The 18,910-nt window shown below is 50.5% G+C and overlaps 1 protein-coding gene across 16 annotated transcripts in view; it reads right to left on the bottom strand.

Annotated features, from left to right (window-relative positions):
- Positions 1-17,675, bottom strand: part of LOC116951427 (C-Jun-amino-terminal kinase-interacting protein 3-like) — a 58,530-nt gene extending 40,855 nt beyond the window's left edge. For all 16 annotated transcript variants that reach the window (XM_032970005.2, XM_032970013.2, XM_032970007.2 and 13 more), the window contains exons 1-2: positions 16,870-17,675; positions 895-1,015 (exon numbers count right to left, since the gene is read on the bottom strand). In XM_032970005.2, coding sequence (XP_032825896.2) covers positions 895-1,015; positions 16,870-17,166 — 418 coding nt within the window. In that variant the 5' untranslated portion in view covers positions 17,167-17,675. The remainder of the gene's footprint in view (positions 1-894; positions 1,016-16,869) is intronic.
- Positions 17,676-18,910: the final 1,235 nt, after the last annotated feature.

The raw sequence follows: 18,910 nt of genomic DNA, 5'->3' as shown, positions 1-18,910 counted from the left end.
TCGTTGAGAAGTCATTTGTGATAGCCAGGTCACACGGGCAGACATGCCGCGCTCCACTACGGTCGTCTACGCGGTGACCGACTGGCCAAAATGACCACAATACAAGTCTGCGCCAGATGTTCAGGGGTGCTTTGCCAAATTGAGTACAACGCTTCAAATATATTATTTTTACTCCACTTGATCAACAAGTAAAGCTTTACCGAGTCTCACTTAGTTTTCAGGAGGGTCCTGCCAAGCTTTAGCAGGAGCGTTGGGCCATGTTGCCGCTGTGTACGCGCTCATCATTTGAGTAATTCAAAACAATGTTTTTGGTCAATACCAGTTACATATATATTTCGTAATGGGAGGAAACAGGAGAACAGTGAGGAAAACCATGCGGAACAGGGGGAGAGAACCTACAAACTCCACACGCAGAAAGGCACACAATTCGCGAATCGAACCCAGGCCCTTCTCGCCGTGAGGCGCGGGTATTACCATGGGCACCACCCTGCCGCCCCAATATTAAAAATACCCCGCTCCTATTAAAAATTAACCAGGCGCGTGCGCCTGTGTGCAGCACACCGTAAACGAACCGGCGCGTTTTACTCTCTCACTCGGCAATCAATGAAGCAGATACGATGCACGTCTTGCCGTGCAAGCAAATCGGTAAAGAATAACTCCGCTTACAAAAAAATAAAAATATGATTTGCCGATGCTGCCGCATTAGGTGCACAAGCATAAAGAACAAAAACAATTCAACACATTGGTCAACGGCACTGCGGCCTTGAAGGGAATCGCTAACATAACCGGTGATGTTACATGGCGCGTACATTGGCAAAATTTACCCCGCAGGTTACTCAATTACGAGGAATCTGCCTGTTACGTCACCCGTTATACGTTTTCCCGAGCTCTTACTTTGGTCACAGTAGTTTTTGACTTTAAGCTCCAGCTGCCTGGACTGAAGCTCCAAGCCCTCCACCTTCATCTGCAGATCCTTTTTCTCTTGCTCCAGGACATCTTCAAACTCGATGTATTTCTGCACGCACAGCGACAGCAAGGCACTCGCTCCCATCACACGTTCCCATGTTCCCATCACGCGTTCCAATCACGCGTTCCTACGTTCCCATCATGCGTTCCCATCACACGTTCACACGTTCCCACGTTCCCATCACACATTCCCATCACGCGTTCCTCATCACACGTTCCCACGTTCCCACGTTCCCATCACACGTTCACATGTTCCCATCACACGTTCACATGTTCCCATCACACGTTCACACATTCCCATCACACGTTCACACATTCCCATCACGCGTTCCCACCACGCATTCCAAACATGAGTTCCCATCACGCATTCCCACATTCCCATCACATGTTCACACGTTCCCATCACACGTTCACACGTTCCCATCACGCATTCCCACCACGCATTCCAAGCATACGTTCCCATCACGCATTCCCACATTCCCATCACACGTTCCCACATTCCCATCACACGTTCCCACATTCCCATCACACGTTCCCACGTTCCCATCACAGGTTCCCACGTTCCCATCACACGTTCCCATGTTCCCATCATGCGCTCCTACATTCCCATTACGCATTCCCACATTCCCATCACACGTTCCCACGTTCCCATCACGCACTCCTACGTTCCGATCACACTTTCCCAACACGGGATTCCAACACGCGTTCCCAAATTCTCATCACGCGCTCCCATCACCCCGTATGGAAGTAGTCTCTTCCAGCTTCTGGCTACCCTTTGAGTGTCAATGCCAAACTCCATGTGAAAATAATGACTTTGCACATGTCGTATTCGCACACTTGTTCTTATATCGCAGGGCTATCATGAAGGAAGGCACTATGTTTCATAGACATAGTCTGTAATAGTTTCACAGTAGGGGGTGATATTGCTTTGTGCAATCCAAATTGAGTAAATTGTGGTTACATTTCCGAATTTGCCAAATTTGGACGATGATGTCGGCAGGCTATGGCACTCTTTTCAAATCATGTAAGGGGATCATTCATCATCCACTGTGAAGCAGACACTGTAGTATTTTACGGTTAATGCACCCACAATAATAACCAGGGCAGCCTGCAGAATCCGAACCGCGAGCTTCTGCAACAGGTGGCGAACACGCGACCGCTGCGGCCACAGCACCGCGCAAATCCACAAACTGCGGTCCGTGATGCCTTTCAAACATAAAGATGAAACCTGATGTGGCCACGAATGATTCGTCCACAGGCAACAGACGATTCACGTAAATGTTCTCAGCCGCAAACAAACGTCAACGTTTTACAAAACCCAATAAACGTCACCACGGGATCCCTTCAACAGGAGTCTCGTGCCCTCCACCTGTCTGCCCGTGACTGTGACCACCGCGATAAACAAAGACCATATTCTTTTTCAGAACATGTGTCCCATAGCCTCCCTAAGACAGGATCAATTTCCCTTAATATTTAATACAATTGCAAGCTAGGCGGAAAAGAGGTTCCTCAGTCGGGCCAAGCCTACCCTTGCTAGCGAGCCTCACACATGCATTATTGCTCTCCCATCTCAATAACAATGTCATGAAAATCGTCACCAGTATATATATTCCTTTGGTGTTTTTTTTTACTTAATTTGTAATTGTGTGAAGATCAGTATAAAAATAATCTACTTGTGCTGCAGGGAATTTATTATTTGGCTTCGATTTGCGTTTGTACAGTATTTTAGATTTCTCATGTGACACGGCAATTTTTTCGTTGTTTCATTAAAAACTAAGACGAGGTTTTACCCTTGGTGGCAATAAAACAGGCGGTGTGAATATATTCCAACACCAAATAAGAACGTTTTGCAAGGAATCAGGTTACTGCATTAACCACACAGCGCTTGTGGTGAACATGCAAATAAACATGCTGGCAAAAAGTTCCCATTTTGTTGTTGTTGCTGTTCACGCTGTTGCTGAGCTTTGTTGATTTGCTTTTTGTGATTTTTGACGACCCAGGTCACTCATTCCTTTTGCTAATTGAGACTCAACCTGGTGTCGAGGTCTCACCTGGTTAAAACAAACACTTGAAACGTTGCACTCCAAAAATAATGAGAAATAACATTCCGTAACATTACAGAATGTATCAGAGCGCAGGTTTATTTATGCCTAGGAGACCTCCTGATGGCAGGAGGTGGCGGCAATAGACGTGGCAGGAGGTGGTGGCAATATACGTGGCCTGTAATTCAGCACTGTGGAGGCGAGGGTTGGTGAAGCGAACAAATCTTGCGAAACTCCTTTCCCATGGACTCATCTCCATCTGTTCCATCTGCATTGGATAGAGGGTTGCCCACTCGCATGTGTGGGTTTTCTCCAGGCCCTCTGGATTCCTCCCACATTCAACCACTAATTAACTGACCGATAACACTGTAACATATATACATAAAGGACCGCAGAGCTCGGTGGTGAATTTGGCACCGGCTCACAACCTGGCTGCTGCTGCTGCTGCCGCCGCCGCCTTCCTGCTGGTCTGTACTTCCTCCTCCTCGTGCCTCCGGGCCTTTTTATCTCTTCCAGGGCGAGTGAAGACCGAGTCCGGCTGCACGTTACGGTCGGGGCGATTATCTATTTACTGCTATCATGACCACCACTGCATGTCCGTCGGCACAATTACGTTGGGTCGTTTACCGAGGAGCGAATGCGAGTCGCGCGCACACATACACACGGAAAGCGGAACGATTCTTCTCATTTATTGGTGGAAATTGATGCTTACACACACTCACAATACGTGAATTTGTACACCGCGTGTAACAATCCAATATTCATGATATCCGATAATTATGTACGGATGTTTACGTTCAAAGCGATGCTGCCGGGGTATCGCGGTTGGCGTGCCCCGCCACTTGCAAAAATAGAGGTCACCAATTCCATCTCCTGGCGTGGCAGTTAAAACAACGCGCAAGTTTCCCAAATCTCCTGCCTCACCGAGCAGTATGAATGGCTTCATTACAGTTAGTCAATGGGCAGGTCGCCCTGTGGTGGGGTAAACTGAGTACTCCCACCTCTTCAGAGATGTTAGGCCTGTAGTGGAAGAGTAGGCCAAATACCCTATGGAGGAGGCCTCCACTAGAGCTCCCTCTGGTGGAGGCCCCTTCTCCCAGCAGTGGTGTGATAAAGAAATTGCGGGGCTGCGCCTTGAACCTTTAAAATGATACAATGAAAACAGAAAAAAACTGTCCCGTAATTCAGAAAACTGGACAAGGGAGACAAAAAATAACCGATTCTTGACTAACCTCGCGAACCACAATCGTGACAATTAATCAAATTGCCAAGGGCATGAACAAATTACAGACATCCCGGATACACTGCCTCAGGCGTTGGGCATGGAATGAGTCATCTCCCTCTACAATCCGATGACCTATCAAGACGTTGAGCCCACACTTCTATTCAACGATTGATTCTCTATGCTTTCCTTGGACAGTGCCTGATGTGGAGTGGCGATCGAGTGGTTAAGTGCACTGCACTCCGAGCTGGGCGATCCGAGTTCAATTCCCGGCCACAGATAACATCGGTGGCGAGTGATAGCAGAGCTGGCCCTTGGCCCATGCCCTGTCCCCTCGATGAACTGAGAGCAGGAAGCGATCACAGGGCTGATGCAATGCGAGTTGTGCTTCATCACAGCCATAGAGAGGGCAGAAAAAAATTTTCGTGACCTTTTGCACTGAACACAAGACGAACACAGGAGCGATGCGATTCAGCAGAGTCAATGGGCTCCGTTGTTCTGTAGCCCCGGCCTGCAATGAGCACGTGCATTCCCGAGGGCCAAAACGATTGTGCTGCCTGCCATCCCTCTGCGTGGGGACGTGCGGACATGACCCTGCGCCACACAGAAGCAGCGGGTGTCATTACAAAATCACCCGGCCAGGTGACTCAGCGGGAGAGCGAGCGAGCGGCTCGCGACCGGGCAGTTACGAGTTCACATCCCGGTTGGGGGGAGCGAATCGGCCCATCATCCCTCTGGTGTTGGTAAAAAAAACGCGCACGACTGTATGGGGAAGGCCACAATGGTTGTTATGTGAAGAGATTCGCCCTCGTCATAGGAATGCAGAATTTCCACCACTGGCCCAGGGCTATAAACGGGAGTCCTCATGCTCATGCAATTGTTTTTTCACAAGCCGCTTGGAAAGATGCCGCGTAACCTTAAATTCAGATCCCGCGTGTCGACTAAAAGCGGATGCCTGACAAATGCATAAACACTGCCACCGAGAGAAAACTTTCTGCGGCTAAAAGAAGCCGTCCTATATAAAGACTCTACGTGGAAATAAACAAGGCAGCCGTACGGAACGAAGCTGTACGATGCAGAAGTGAAACACCCCGTTCATTAACGTTTCCTTTGCACGTGGATCATGCTTTCACAGTGGGCAATACAGTACGGGGATGATGCCGTGGTGTAATGGTCAGCACATCGGACTTTGCAATCCAGAGGTCGCCCGTTTGATCTTCCGGCACAGCGGTTGAAACAATGGGACAAGTTCATTCAAGTGCACCTCCCCGTTCTGCCTCAGTAGTATAACTGGGTACACTGCGGTGAGTCGACCGGCAGGCAGGTGGTATGCGGTGGGATAAAGCATGGGTACTCCCGGCTCTCTAGAGCTCCATCGAGTGGAGGCCCTTCTGCCAGCAGAGGCGTGAGCACAGAAATTGCAGGGCTGCGCCTTTACCGTCCGCCTTCGCCTAATGTGGTTAAAGAAGGTTTTAAAGGCTATACAAGTATCGAGAGTTGGGTGGACAGTGCACCGAAGAATAAGAGGGGTTAAAAAGCTATCGCACATCTTGCCTCGGAGTCCTTCCCGTGGTGACGGCTGTCACATGACACGCGTCTCGTGACGAATATTTTGCAGAAAAAAACAGCCAGCCGCCAGGGACGGCAGCCCGGGCCAAGAGTGGCATGCGCGACTCTCACCCCCACGCTTCACACGTCCCGCTTGCCATAGCCGATGCTTGCGAGAATGCTGCACATTCCGAGGCTGGTATATTTAAAATACGTTAAAGAAAAGGTCTCGTGCGTACATGCACACGTAGATAGATAACACGATTGTATACAACCATTTGTCAAGGCACTGCTGGATGAAGGCCTCCCCCGTGCGACGTTAGTCGTAGCCGTTGCTTTACTTCACCACTCCGGTCAAATGTGGGCTGTAGATGTTGTGGGTTTACTCTCCAACACACCGGTGTGCTGAACTAGTAACGAATTGCCACGTTTTTGTTGACGTTACAACCCATACTAATTGTCTGTGTCAGGCGGCGGTGGGTTTAACGACACATTTATATTTACGCAAACTACCCCAAGAAACATCTTCTATGGACAAATGTGGGCTGCTTAAGCGTAAAGGGGGAGGGGATTTGGCTGGGAATTGAACTTGGATTGCCAGGCTCGGTGCGATGCCCTCGTGCTCCCCAAACACAAACCCATTTTGCCTCAAACTCGGCTGCACTGCAGTGGTGGGGTGAAGGTGTTTCCGAATACAATTACTTTGCTACCTTGTGCAGAATAAACGTTTTTGGATCGATGGCTCAGGCTGTGGAGCGTGACTGCGACTGGACTGCGTGTAAATGAGGCCAAACCTTTCCAACAAGCCTGCGTCAGGTGCTGCCATCGATCGATCAATTTGCCTTTGCAAACCAATGGGGGAAAAAAAAAGATAATCATTAACTCAATTAGCAAAGACAACACGACTGGCATGCGTGTGTGTCTGTACCGGAAATATACAGTGGCACTTCGTGTTTTGAATCGCAAATTAAGTACGAGATGAGCAAGGCTGATGGGAAGTTGCATCAGATTGCTTAATTGCGATGCTCGCGATAGATTGTGTTGGTCTATACCCTCCTGGGACCCATAACGTATCTTCACATAACTACAAAACCTCTCCACTAATCTATATAAATATATACTTACACACAGCATGACCGCACCAATATTGTCATGGGGCATGATTGGAAAGTCATATTTTTTTGCAAAAGTACTTTATGAAAAATAAATGACGTGATCCCGTGCACGTCTGCCCGCGCGCGCACTTTTCCTTTGGCCGCTCGAATCGCCGAACGCAACGGAGGCTCCCCCCTCGCCCTCCCCCGTTGGCCGGGTTTGCCCTTCAGGATTCACTGTCGCACCCCCAACCCCCGACGCGGCGCTGCCGGCACCACGCTGTTGGGATGAGGAGAATTGCGGCGGCGGCGGCAGCGGCCGAGGAGCAGTGAGAATCCTGGGAAACTCCTCCACGGCGCGTCCCGTGACAGACGCACTCCTCTGCAGACGTGCCGGGGGCGTGGTTCGTGCGTGCAAAGGTGGAAATTCTCGAAGCCGGTCCCATGAAATGTTAATGTGGCCGGACGTGGGGATTATTCCCCCATTTTGCCTCAAACTACCCATTACTGCGAGGGTAATGATTATTATTATTGGCTTTTATTTTATTCATATTGAGTGTCGGTATCAATATTGTTATATTATTACTAGCGTTTACTGTATTTCGATGGGATGTTTTTTTCTACTTGTGTAGTGATTTCTTGTAATAAACTGTGCTTTGGGATATCTCGACAGGAAAGGCCCCTTATAAAATAAAGATGATTATTATTACCATGTCAGAGTGTTGGTGACTTTTTTTAAGCATGCAATGTGGATGCTCAGCTCTAAACGTGTTTCCCTTTCGTATTTTCACCATTGCACTCGCGAGCACGCTCAAGACAAGAACCGGGTTCAAGTGCAGACCTTCAGGTGAACGGCACCGACACCGTACAGGTAAAGCGCAGCCCTCTCCCAAAAAGTCTGGGCCAGCGTGGAAGAGTAGGCCAAAACATCGTCTAGAAAGGCGGGCGCTCCAGAGCTCCCTCTAGCAGAAACCCTTCCGCCAGCAGTGGCGTGAGTGAGCTACTGCAGGGCTGCGCTTTTATCTGCTTACAGCGCAGCGAGGTAGAAACAGTTCCGTAGAAAAGGGGCAATCGACGAGTTAAAATGTGCCAAAGATGACTGTCGCTCCTGTAAAACTGAGACAGCGTCACGGCCAGGTAAGCAATCCGAGGTCGTTTAACGCAATTATGCATTACAATTATGACCTACTAACACGCAGCAGCACTCTCATAAACACTTGCTCCAAAAACGAATTCGAATCCACCTTTAGTCTCATGTCTTGTCGCCGTGTATTGATGGCTCAAAGTCGACGGATGACGGCGCAGTAGCGATAGCCAAGGGCTCGGTGCCAATTGTTTTGTGCTGCAAGTGGCCGGGAGCCTGAGCTATCGCGTTAATGCGTGCACTGAAAAGAAGTCAAACTGCGCTGAAGGATAACGCAATCTCAACGCGCGGCCACGGACGGCTACGTGTTGCAGGGCGGCTGCCCGAGAGCACGGCATTCAGCCCATTCAACGATTCTCAGGCGGAAGGGTGGTGCGGTGTGGTAACACCCGCGCCTCGCAGCAACAAGGTCCTGGGGTTCGACTCTCGACTGGGGTCGCCTTTGTCTGGAGTGCGTATAGTCTTCTTCGTCTTTTTCTTCTGTGTGGCTGATGTAGACGCAGAGCAACGATTTCACATTCAGCCCGTCAAGCCAGGAGTAGCGGAGTGCATCGCTGCGATGTCTCCTTCGTATTTGTGGATCAGTCATTGCGTCCGTTATGTTGTACGGTCTGTTCCTTGGTGATCACAGCTCTCCCTCCCCCCCCCCCTGTTCTTGGTGATCACAGCTCTCTCCCCCTCTGTTCTGCATGGACTTCCTCTGGTTCTCCAGTTTCCTCTCAAAGTAAAAAAAAAACATTCTCTGTAACTGGTATTGGTCAAACATCCCAATACTGAAAAATGTACCTGCTCAATTGGGATCACACACTGCAACAACGTTGCCCCCTTATATTAAAAATTTGGAAGGACAGGCCTTCCTGTGTAAAACAAGCGTTTAGTAAATAAGGACATATCTGGCTTTGAGCGAGCGCTGCCTGCCACCCACAGCGGTGTGGCCCTGTGCTTGAAGCCCAGCAGGGAGCCACGAGTGAGCACTTGCAGACCTACGAGAGGTCGCATCACCATCGGCCACGTGCAACGCTCATCCAATAAACCGACTAAAAGGTCCAAAACATTAGAATTGAGACAAAAATGGAGCAGTCACTGGGACCCAACATCTTGAGTGCACACACACACACCGTTTAAACATATTTATGTCTATGGACAGGCCGAGTGATTTATAAGCCTAGTGTTACGAGCAAAACATCACACGTGCAGGAACAAGACTATGACCAAATCCCCTGGAATGCGCCTGGTCTCATCACACCTGGGAAGCTAAGCAGGGCTGAGCCTGGAGAGCGCTTGTGATGGGTAACCACCACCATGCACACAGTAGAGCAGTGCAGTCGGCGCTGTGGGCAGCAGAGGGAGCAGTGCAGTAAAACCCACTTTGTTCTGCACTCTCCACCAACACGCGCTCACCAGCGTGGTGAAGTATGGTCAAATATACCTCACGGGCTGCAAGGTGGGCCGTGTCGGGAGGCCTTCACCCAGCAGTGAAGTGAGAAACGGGCAGTAAATGTGAGCCAGCTGGAGTTTTCCAGCTTTTATAACATCCCGTGTGGCCAACTTCGTAGTGTGTGTATGCGCCACATATTGGCTGCTATCTCAGTTTCCCTCTCGCATACATTTGAACATTACGTTGCTAACCGAGCGCCAATTGCAAAGGGGAAGTCACGTTTTTCTTCAAGGTGTGAAGGCAGTGGAATGGGAAGTATTTCAAACATGCGACTGCAACGTCTTCAACAGTTGAACAATTCTGTATGTAAAGCAGGCACGGCAGTGCATGCTAGCCAGCCTCAAGAAAAACCCCCAGCGGTACGCGGGGTGGCTACCTGCCATGTCCGAGTTTGTAACTATGGCCTAGCGGCAGCGCCGCTTGCTTTATAAGTTCGCGGTTCGAATCCAGCGGCTGCCGTGGATATTACTGCGGGTGTATTCAGTGGCATCCTTTCATCCACGGAAGGGGATGTGGTTTCAGCTCTCTTTTCGTTGGAGAGGATTGAAATGATTTGAACACGACATGCGACGACTGCAAAGGCCCATCTTCACATGACCGAGCCTGCCGCCGATGTCGCGCCTGTGATTGACTGTGGTCCTGTCACGGCCGCCGACTTTCTGATTGACAAGGCCCAGCACGTCGCTCCTGTCCACACACGCGCTTGTCCCAGAGTTGCTGAAACCAGCTCACGTCGTAGTCCCGTGGCGCGCCTGCCCCAAAATCTGCTGCTGCGCCAGTTTTCCCTCTCTCTTGCCAGAGCTTCCCACTCATCGACGTTGATGTAAATTTTTTTTTTTACTTTCGATCGTCCTCCTTGCAGATGTCCTTGAATCGGAATATTTGGCGACCTACAAGTCTCTTGGCATTTGGGATCTCACCGTAGAGCACGTCCTTTGGCATGCGCCCATCTTGTGAACGTGTCCAAGCCATTGCCGCCGTTGTTTACGAGGGCAGGGATACTGGGTAAGATGGCCCGGGTACGTACATCTGCATTGGTAATTTTGTCTTGCCAGGCAATACAAAGGATGCAACACAAACAGCGGAGGTAGAAGCTATTGAGTTTGTTCCCTTGGTGCCTTAAGTGGTCCATATCTCACGACTGTACAGTAGGGTACCGAGGACATTGGAGATCAGCATTTCCATCCGAATTGTTAACTCGGCGTCTGTTCCCAAGTCTGCCAAGTGTGGTGGGCTGCCTTCCCGATGGCGACGATTAATTATTCTTCGAGCGAAAGGTTACCATCGGTCACCGTGGATCCAAAGTAGCAGAATTTGCTGACCACCTCAAGAAGTAATATCAAAGGTTTATTACCGACTGTTGGTGAACACCTTGACCCACGACTGCCGTTGTCTTGATGCTGATCGCGACCGAAGGAGAAAAACGGTGCATAAACGTTCTCCAGCTGCCTTCGCAGCATCGTCTGCGACCAGGAGTTCCCCCGGTGAGAGATGCCTCACCGCACGGGACAACTCGCCGGTGGACCTCCTCGTGTGCGGGTAGACCCCCCCCCTCCACCGCCCCCCGCCCACCTCCGTGTCCGCACCGCCAAAGCCGTAGCTCAAAATAACTGAGAAGACGCCAAATAGTGTTGGTGCCGGAATGCAGTCCCCTGCTTCAATCCATTCTTCTTGTTCACCATTTACACAACTGTTGATGCCTTTGCACGGGTGGCAGTGGTGAACATTTTTTACTGACCCCCCCCCCCCGCCCCACCCAAAAGGATTACGGACTTGGTTGACTTTAGCTTCACAACAGATCCAAGGTAAAACTGTCGAGAATCCTCCGGCGGACAAGTCATCATTGCTGTAGACGGCAGCCCAGCGCAAGGCATCGTCGCCGCCACCCATTAAGAGGACCCCCCACCACATCGCCCGTGATGGCGAAAACAACATTAAAAATGCACCACGCTGAGTCACCGCCCGGGAAGGGAGCTGGCTCGTCATGCTCGCACACGCCCGCGCTGCGTGCGCTCTCTCTGTATCGGCTATCACCTTACATTACTGCCTCATCTGTATCGCTTGGCCCAACAGAACGTTAAATACTACCGCTTACAAAATTCCAAAGAAATAACGTTAAATACCACCGAGTGGGGGTTGTTTTTGTCCTTGGCTCGCGGTTGCGCCGTACGCCTCTCCGTTCTGTTCTCGGGCCGTACAGCGCGTGTTGCTCGGCTCGATGACCGACGACGAATCGCTGGGAGCTACTTGGCGCTTCCGGGACCATCACACTGAACAAAATGCAGTACACAACCCAAAAGCACATCTGAGAACCCGTTTATACTCTTACGATTGAGCTATTTTTATTTTAGCAGGTAAGGCCCACTGAGCTATATAGCTCTCTTTTAGAAGTGACCTGGCGACAAATGATAGCTCAACGAAGTGGCTTACCACGTGGAAATGTACAGCAGCCAAATACTCCAAAGGCGTGTTTAATATCGTAGGTATGACAAACAAATACAAACTCAAGAAGGCAAACAATTTATAGACTACATGGAATGCCAACGTGTTTGATGCAGGAAAATGTGTTACTTTCAAACTTTGATTTGCGACTGAAGAATTATATAATGGGCAGACGAAACAAAATACCAAACCCAAATGAGTGGTCAATCCACTGCCACTTTCCCGCGGTCCTGGATTATTACACTGCAGGCATGTGCACACGAGCTGATCGCACCGCTTCAGATCCTGAGACGCGTTCCATTCCTTGACTGCAACTTTTAAAGCGGCACGCGGCAATTTAAAAACCGCCCAATTTGCAATTCGTCAACAGAGTCCGTCTGCTTCAAGAGGGATAATATAACGAGGACCCGTGCCTGCTTCAAGATGAGAGATATAAAAAGGATCGATCGGCTCTTTGAACGTGGTTACATTTTACCTGCCAAGTTAAAAACCCGACAGATTAAACTGAAATCAGCAACAAAAAAAACCGCACACAACAGAGAGAGTTCAAAGGGAAACTAAATAAAATATTGACGGGGCCGTGCCCACGTGACAGACACCCGACACCGGTATTGTTATGACTGCACAATGCGCGGTAAAAGGGTCACTGGCTTCCGGTATGCGCTACAAGGCCGATAGGGCAATCGCGTTGTCTTTGTGCGGCATTGTTAATGTTCTCCAGATGAACGACATTTTGAGTATAAGCATACCACGGGAGAAACAATGTTCCCAATTTTATTTTGAAATCCCAAATAATTGTTTACAGAGGCTGCCATCCTTCCGTTAAAATCCAAAATGATCCTCCTACGTCAAAAATAGCCTTTAAGAGACTGTTGGGGCAAGAGCTGTTAGCGAGCACCTTTGAAATGTGGGCATGTTACACGAGGACGGTGGGTGGCAAACAACACGCCAGGCCTCCTTTGTCTCTCCAGTGCACAACTAAGGCTGAGTCGTCTCAGTCAAAGTTAGAATCGGTTCAAACATTTGCCACTGTTATTGGTCTCGAGTGGGAATTAAAATCCAAGCGCAGTGCGCTAACCACTGCACTACCACTCCCCTATGTCAAAGCATGCCTACATGCAGCACACAATTCCTGTTTTTTTTCCCAACTTGAACTTAGATGACCAGGACGAACTGATGTTAACATTTGATCACATTTCCATCGCAGAATGATCAAAGCAATGAGAGCCTTTGGGTGACTCGTCAATCTGGCTAAATAAACATCGCACAACTTGGCAAGAGATACGTGACAAGTCTTGAACCTTGGTCATATATATAGCAATGCATTTCTATAAAACATGCGATGCATTCCGTAAGCACTTGAACCTTCGCTCTATCAATCCAATGCTGGATGAATGCATACCCACGACGTGTCGGTTATGGGGGTTTATTTGACCATACTTCATCACGCTGGTCGGTGCGGGTTGGTGAAAAAAATGGCCCAGGACCGGTTCAGATGTCACTTGCCGCTTATGTTAGCCACCACCGTGCCTCCAACTCGGGTCGCAGCATTTCGATTGTGGCGCGTGGAGCCGCTGTGCCATCACTAACCCCGAGCACGGTAAACGTGGCAAGCCCTTTCTGGGAATCCGGCAAGAGGTTCTGTAACTGCATTACGAATCCGCATTAACGTCGGTGTCAAGGCAAACCAAACATCGACAGATGTAAGCATCATAATCCAAGGCATTACAAATAAAACAGGGATACACATTCTGTAAGCACCTTACCTAGTGATTCACAGGCCTGGGAAATGGCTATGAACTGTGGCTCGCTCCACCGACTGTACACTACCCTACAACGCAATTGCTCGGGCCGTGTTGCTCGGCAAGGGAATTTGGCACCGGCTCACCGTTCATATCTACGTATGTTGAACTTCTTTCGCACCATACGTAGCCAACCGTGCTTAATCGGAGGCTACGACGCCACCAAGGTGGATTCATCTTTCTTGAGGCTTTCTACAGCCAATGTTGCAGCAATGGTCTGTGCTTAATTCTATTAAAAATATGACGCGCAAATTTAGTAGCACCGCATGAATATCATCCGATAGCCTTCATCATCATTCATCATCAGCTGCGGTCAATCCACTGCCGAATGAAGGCCTATATTTCATTGCCACCTCTCACGATCCTGGGACGTTAATAATCCGCCCTGAAGCTGCACAGAATAACATTGTTCGGGCTGAACACAGCGGCGGCCAAACCAAGGCAACCGGACAGGCATGGCCACGACTCGACTGCGGTGCTCAACCAGATCCTTGCAGTTGGTATTGCACGCACAATCCCTCTCAGGCACAACCACGCAACATTGTGTAACATGTGTGACACATGGCGGCGCACACACCGGCATATGAATTTCACCGGCACTTGAAAACATGCCGCGATTTGTATTACGGCGAATGCGAGCGAGACGCACAGACCTATACTTGCAGAAACTGCTGCCCCCGCCCGCCCACCACCGCCTGTGGCATTACTCAAGGCAATCGAGCTAATTTGGCAGATAATGGATTTCAGTGAAATGACTGCGAGCGAGCAGGGCCACCATCATCAGGGCCACACCTACACCTCGCCTGCCGCCGCAGGATGCCTGGGTTTCATTTCAGCCAGAAGCTGTCTGGGGCTTAGCGCCAGAAAACATTTCCCTATCCACCCACTACCCCCCACCCTTGCTGTCGGCGTGGCGGCCGCGGGGGGCGGTGGTCAAAGCAGTTGGAGGGGGTCCAGGAAAATGATTCCACGAGAAATGAAGCCCTGTGCAGTGCGGATTTGTAAAACGGATGCATTGACAAATGAGCGCAGCCATCGCCGTGGTATTTCATTGTAAAACGCCCACGAGCGGGGGACTGGGGCAAGCCGTGCGTCTTCTCTCGCGCTGCCTGATGCTGTGAAGGCATTTGTGTTTGCTTTTGCTGAATCACCCACGGCCTTCGGTGGACGAACGCATTTCACGTGTGTTGACACTGACCAATATCTCTCTCTCGGTCTCTCTGCTTCCAAAATCACTTCTTCTGCTTTCAATGCCCATCCTTGTCTGCGTAACTGGAGAGTCGCTCTCCTGCTGCTAAAACACAAATTGCTCGTATTCTGCAATTACCTGAGTTTTCATCCAAACACGCCTATTTAATTTCTATAGTATTGCAAGTGGCCACGTTATACAGCCGTTCAATTTGTATGCAATGTACTGCACTTTTGGCATGTGGCGGTGGCTTAGGGAGATGCCTTCATTCAACAGTGAATGATTGACCATGGTTCATGATGATGTCCTGTAATTTTCTGGGTGCCGATTAACGCATTTGTGCAGAACAAAACATTTTAAAACGCATCCAATTAAAGTCCATTAGCTACAATACATCTGCAGTGTGTACTGCGTAGCACGTAACGTCAAACTACGCATATTCAATGTAAAATATGCACGTTCCTCACTCCCGAACGAGCAATGAATGGGTCTGTGCGCGTTTCTATTCGCTGCCTTTAGCCAATGTTGGGAGATTCGTCATTGCTCTGGCGGGGTGGGGGGAGTCGGTGCATAGGACAGACAGTCCCACTGGTGACCTGCCATCAAGAGATCCATCCTCAGCAGGTGGTGCTCATTTTACCAACCCCAGAGGGATGATGATGATAGGGCTCAGTCAACACTGACCTCACGCACACGTGACACTCGGCTCTGTCGCTCTACCCTACTCGTACTTAATTGTGCATTGCCTATCCACTGCTGGACAAAGGCTTCCCCGCGTCCTCGCCAGCTCCGCAAACGATGTGGATGCCGATCTAATTGAACGCAAAGGTCATAACGGGTCTCGTGGCGTCAGTGCCATCAAACCTCGCTACCGCTGCAGGGGAAACCCAAGAGCGCAAACAACGTTTAGCGCCTGTGATGGACAAATCTACACACGGACTCGTACACCCAGGACTCACCAACCTGCTCACTTGTCCACCCATCCACAAACCCACTCATCCATGCAGTAAATCAATAACTCACACAATTACTCATCTGCTCACTCACCTACCCACCTATCTACTGTAGCACGCACCCACTTGCCAATCACCAATTCAAGCACTCACCCTCTCTGGCACATCAATCCACTAGCACACTCACCTACCGATATATTGAGTCACCCACCAACTCACTCATTCACCCACCGAACTCACCACACACTCATCCTAGCATATACTCATCCTCTCGCACACCCCACACACCCACCCATCTGTCAACTCAACCAACTCACTCGCTCACCCATCTACGAAACCTCTTAATCACCTACTCACTCGCCCTCACACCCATCCACCCTCACAGATCCATCCTCAAGACACACACACGCATCCTCTCACCCACCCCACCCATCCACCAATCTGCCCAGTCACCCACAAGCGCACTCGCTCACCCCATCCACAAAACCTCTCCATCACCTCCTCCTCACTCGCCCCCCACATTCACACACTCACCCATTCAGCCTCGCACTCACCCACCAATCTGCCCAGTCACTCACCCACAACCACACTCGCTCACCCCATCCACAAAACCTCTCCATCACCTCCTCCTCACTCCCCCCCCACATTCACACACTCACCCATTCAGCCTCGCACTCACCCACCAATCTGCCCAGTCACTCACCCACAACCGCACTCGCTCACCCCATCCACAAAAACCTCTCCATCACCTCCTCCTCACTCGCCCCCCACATTCACACACTCACCCATTCAGCCTCGCACTCACCCACCAATCTGCCCAGTCACTCACCCACAACCGCACTCGCTCACCCCATCCACAAAAACCTCTCCATCACCTCCTCCTCACTCGCCCCCCACATTCACACTCACCCATTCAGCCTCGCACTCACCCACAACCGCACTCGCTCACCCCATCCACAAAACCTCTCCATCACCTCCTCCTCACTCGCCCCCCACATTCACAACCCAGCCTTCTCTCACCCCACCCACCTCCTCCGTCTGCTTGCGCAGCGCCTTCTCGCGCTCGTACTGCGTGATCAGCTGCTCGTTGTCCTCCTTGAGCAGCTCCAGCTCGATCTCGTGCTCCTGGTTCTCGGTGAACACCGCGTCCAGATTCTCCAGGACGTTCACCACGAGCGGCATCAGATCCTTCACCACGTCCTCGTCGTAGCGCCGGATCATGCGCTCGAACTCCGTGTAGATACTGCTGGCGAGGCCCGACACCCGCTCCGACATGACGGACACGTTGCAGTCGTCCTGGTACAGCACGCCATCGTCTAGCTCCATGGCGACTCGCCGGTTTGAGTTGGCGGGGGGTTGTTGATTTCGCGTCGTTAATTAGCCGGTGCCGTTGTGCGTGCTTGCTGTGATTGTTGTCGGTGTTGTTAATTAATAAATGCGAGGGGTCTGCTTCGCTCGCTCGCCCACCCACCCCCAGGGCGCCGGTCGTCTGGCCGGGCCCGCCCTTTAATATATATTTTTTTATTGAACCACGAACAGGCGATTTTTTTTTCTTTTGACAGCTGTGACGACGACACCCCACCCACCGTCGCTCGAGCAAATGTGACCCGTCTTATTTTAAATCGCACTTAGCGTTACAACAAAAATAACAAACCCGCGACGGGTTGCGTTTTGCTCGTCAAATGTCTACCGCTGTGATTTGAGCGTGTGTCGGTGCGGTGGTGGCGGTGTTTTGTTGTTGTTGTTGCGTATGGGCGGCCCACGCCTCCGGGCGGAGCCCACTCATCCACCTCCGCCTCCTTCCACCGCGCGACTGCGCCGGGTGACGCCGCAGCCCGCGCTTTATATAACCTCGCGCCGCCCCGCCCCGCGCACACTCTGATTTGACCCGCGCGGCGCACGTGACAGCTCACCGGCCCCCACCCACCACACCCCCCCCCCCCCATTGGTCGCGGTCAGAATCGGAATCCGGTGAGCTATAAAGCTCTTTGTTCCCCCCCACACAGATGTCCAGTAGGGACACGGGGTCAGAACTTCATAACAACAAACGACACAAAAACGCGATGGAAATGCAAAGTATAGGAAAGGCTAAACAAATCACTTAAAATATATATACAAATGAAACTTAATTTTTTTCTTTTACCAGATAAGGCCCACATAGCCATTAGCTTCGCACGGTGGCACGAGGCACATGCCGCCTATGCGTGCTAAGGAATCTAAGTGTCGCCCCCCGGGGCTCTTATCAATAGTAGCAATATTATTACGACGCGCGATTGGAAATTGTAGATCGCATTAGCACCCCCCCTCGCTCAGGGCGATACGACATCTGATTGGTTCACGTGAGGTGCGGCGGCCTATTGGATTACGCAGGGGGTTAGTGCGCTCTGTGAAATGTAAAACCGCATTGACTCAATCAGCTGGTGATGCAGCGGCAGCCAATCGGATTCCTCACACGTGCACGTGCGTCACTCCACTGCTGGATGAGACCCCCACTGTTAATCCACCTGGATAAGACCCCCACTGTCAATACACTCCTGGATGAGACCCCCATTGTCCATCCACTGCTGGATGAGACCCCCATTGTCCATCCACTGCTGCTGAGACCCCCATTTTCAACCCACTGCTGTATGAGACCCCCATTGTCAACCCACTGCTGGATGAGACCCCCATTGTCAACCCACTGCTGGATGAGACCCCCATTGTCCATCCACTGCTGGATGAGACCCCCATTGGTTCAATTAGTGAATGAGGCTGCAGGAGCCAGTCACATACCTGAGTTTGCAGGTCCATATGGCGTACAGCCGTTTCAATACGGGCTAACAACAAACACATTGTTCGTGTTTCTCCCTTGTGATGGGACTTTGTAGGATTAACTTTGAGATTTATAAGGGCACGGGGTAACCAATACGGTCTGAATTGGTCTGTAATAAGGTCGGCACTGATAAGGAGTTGACAGGTATACAATCATATTGCTCATGTGCACATGCACGTGAGCTCATCTCAGCACATTTTAAATAATACGGTCCCAAAAGGAAAGCAACAAGCGACGTTTTGGGCAATGATCCTTCAT

The sequence above is a fragment of the Petromyzon marinus genome, chromosome 43, assembly GCF_048934315.1.
Source record: "Petromyzon marinus isolate PM22_M1 ecotype Great Lakes invasive population chromosome 43, UKy_Petmar_22M1.pri1.0, whole genome shotgun sequence".
NCBI lineage: Eukaryota > Metazoa > Chordata > Hyperoartia > Petromyzontiformes > Petromyzontidae > Petromyzon > Petromyzon marinus.
This window is presented reverse-complemented; position numbering and strand designations above follow the sequence as displayed.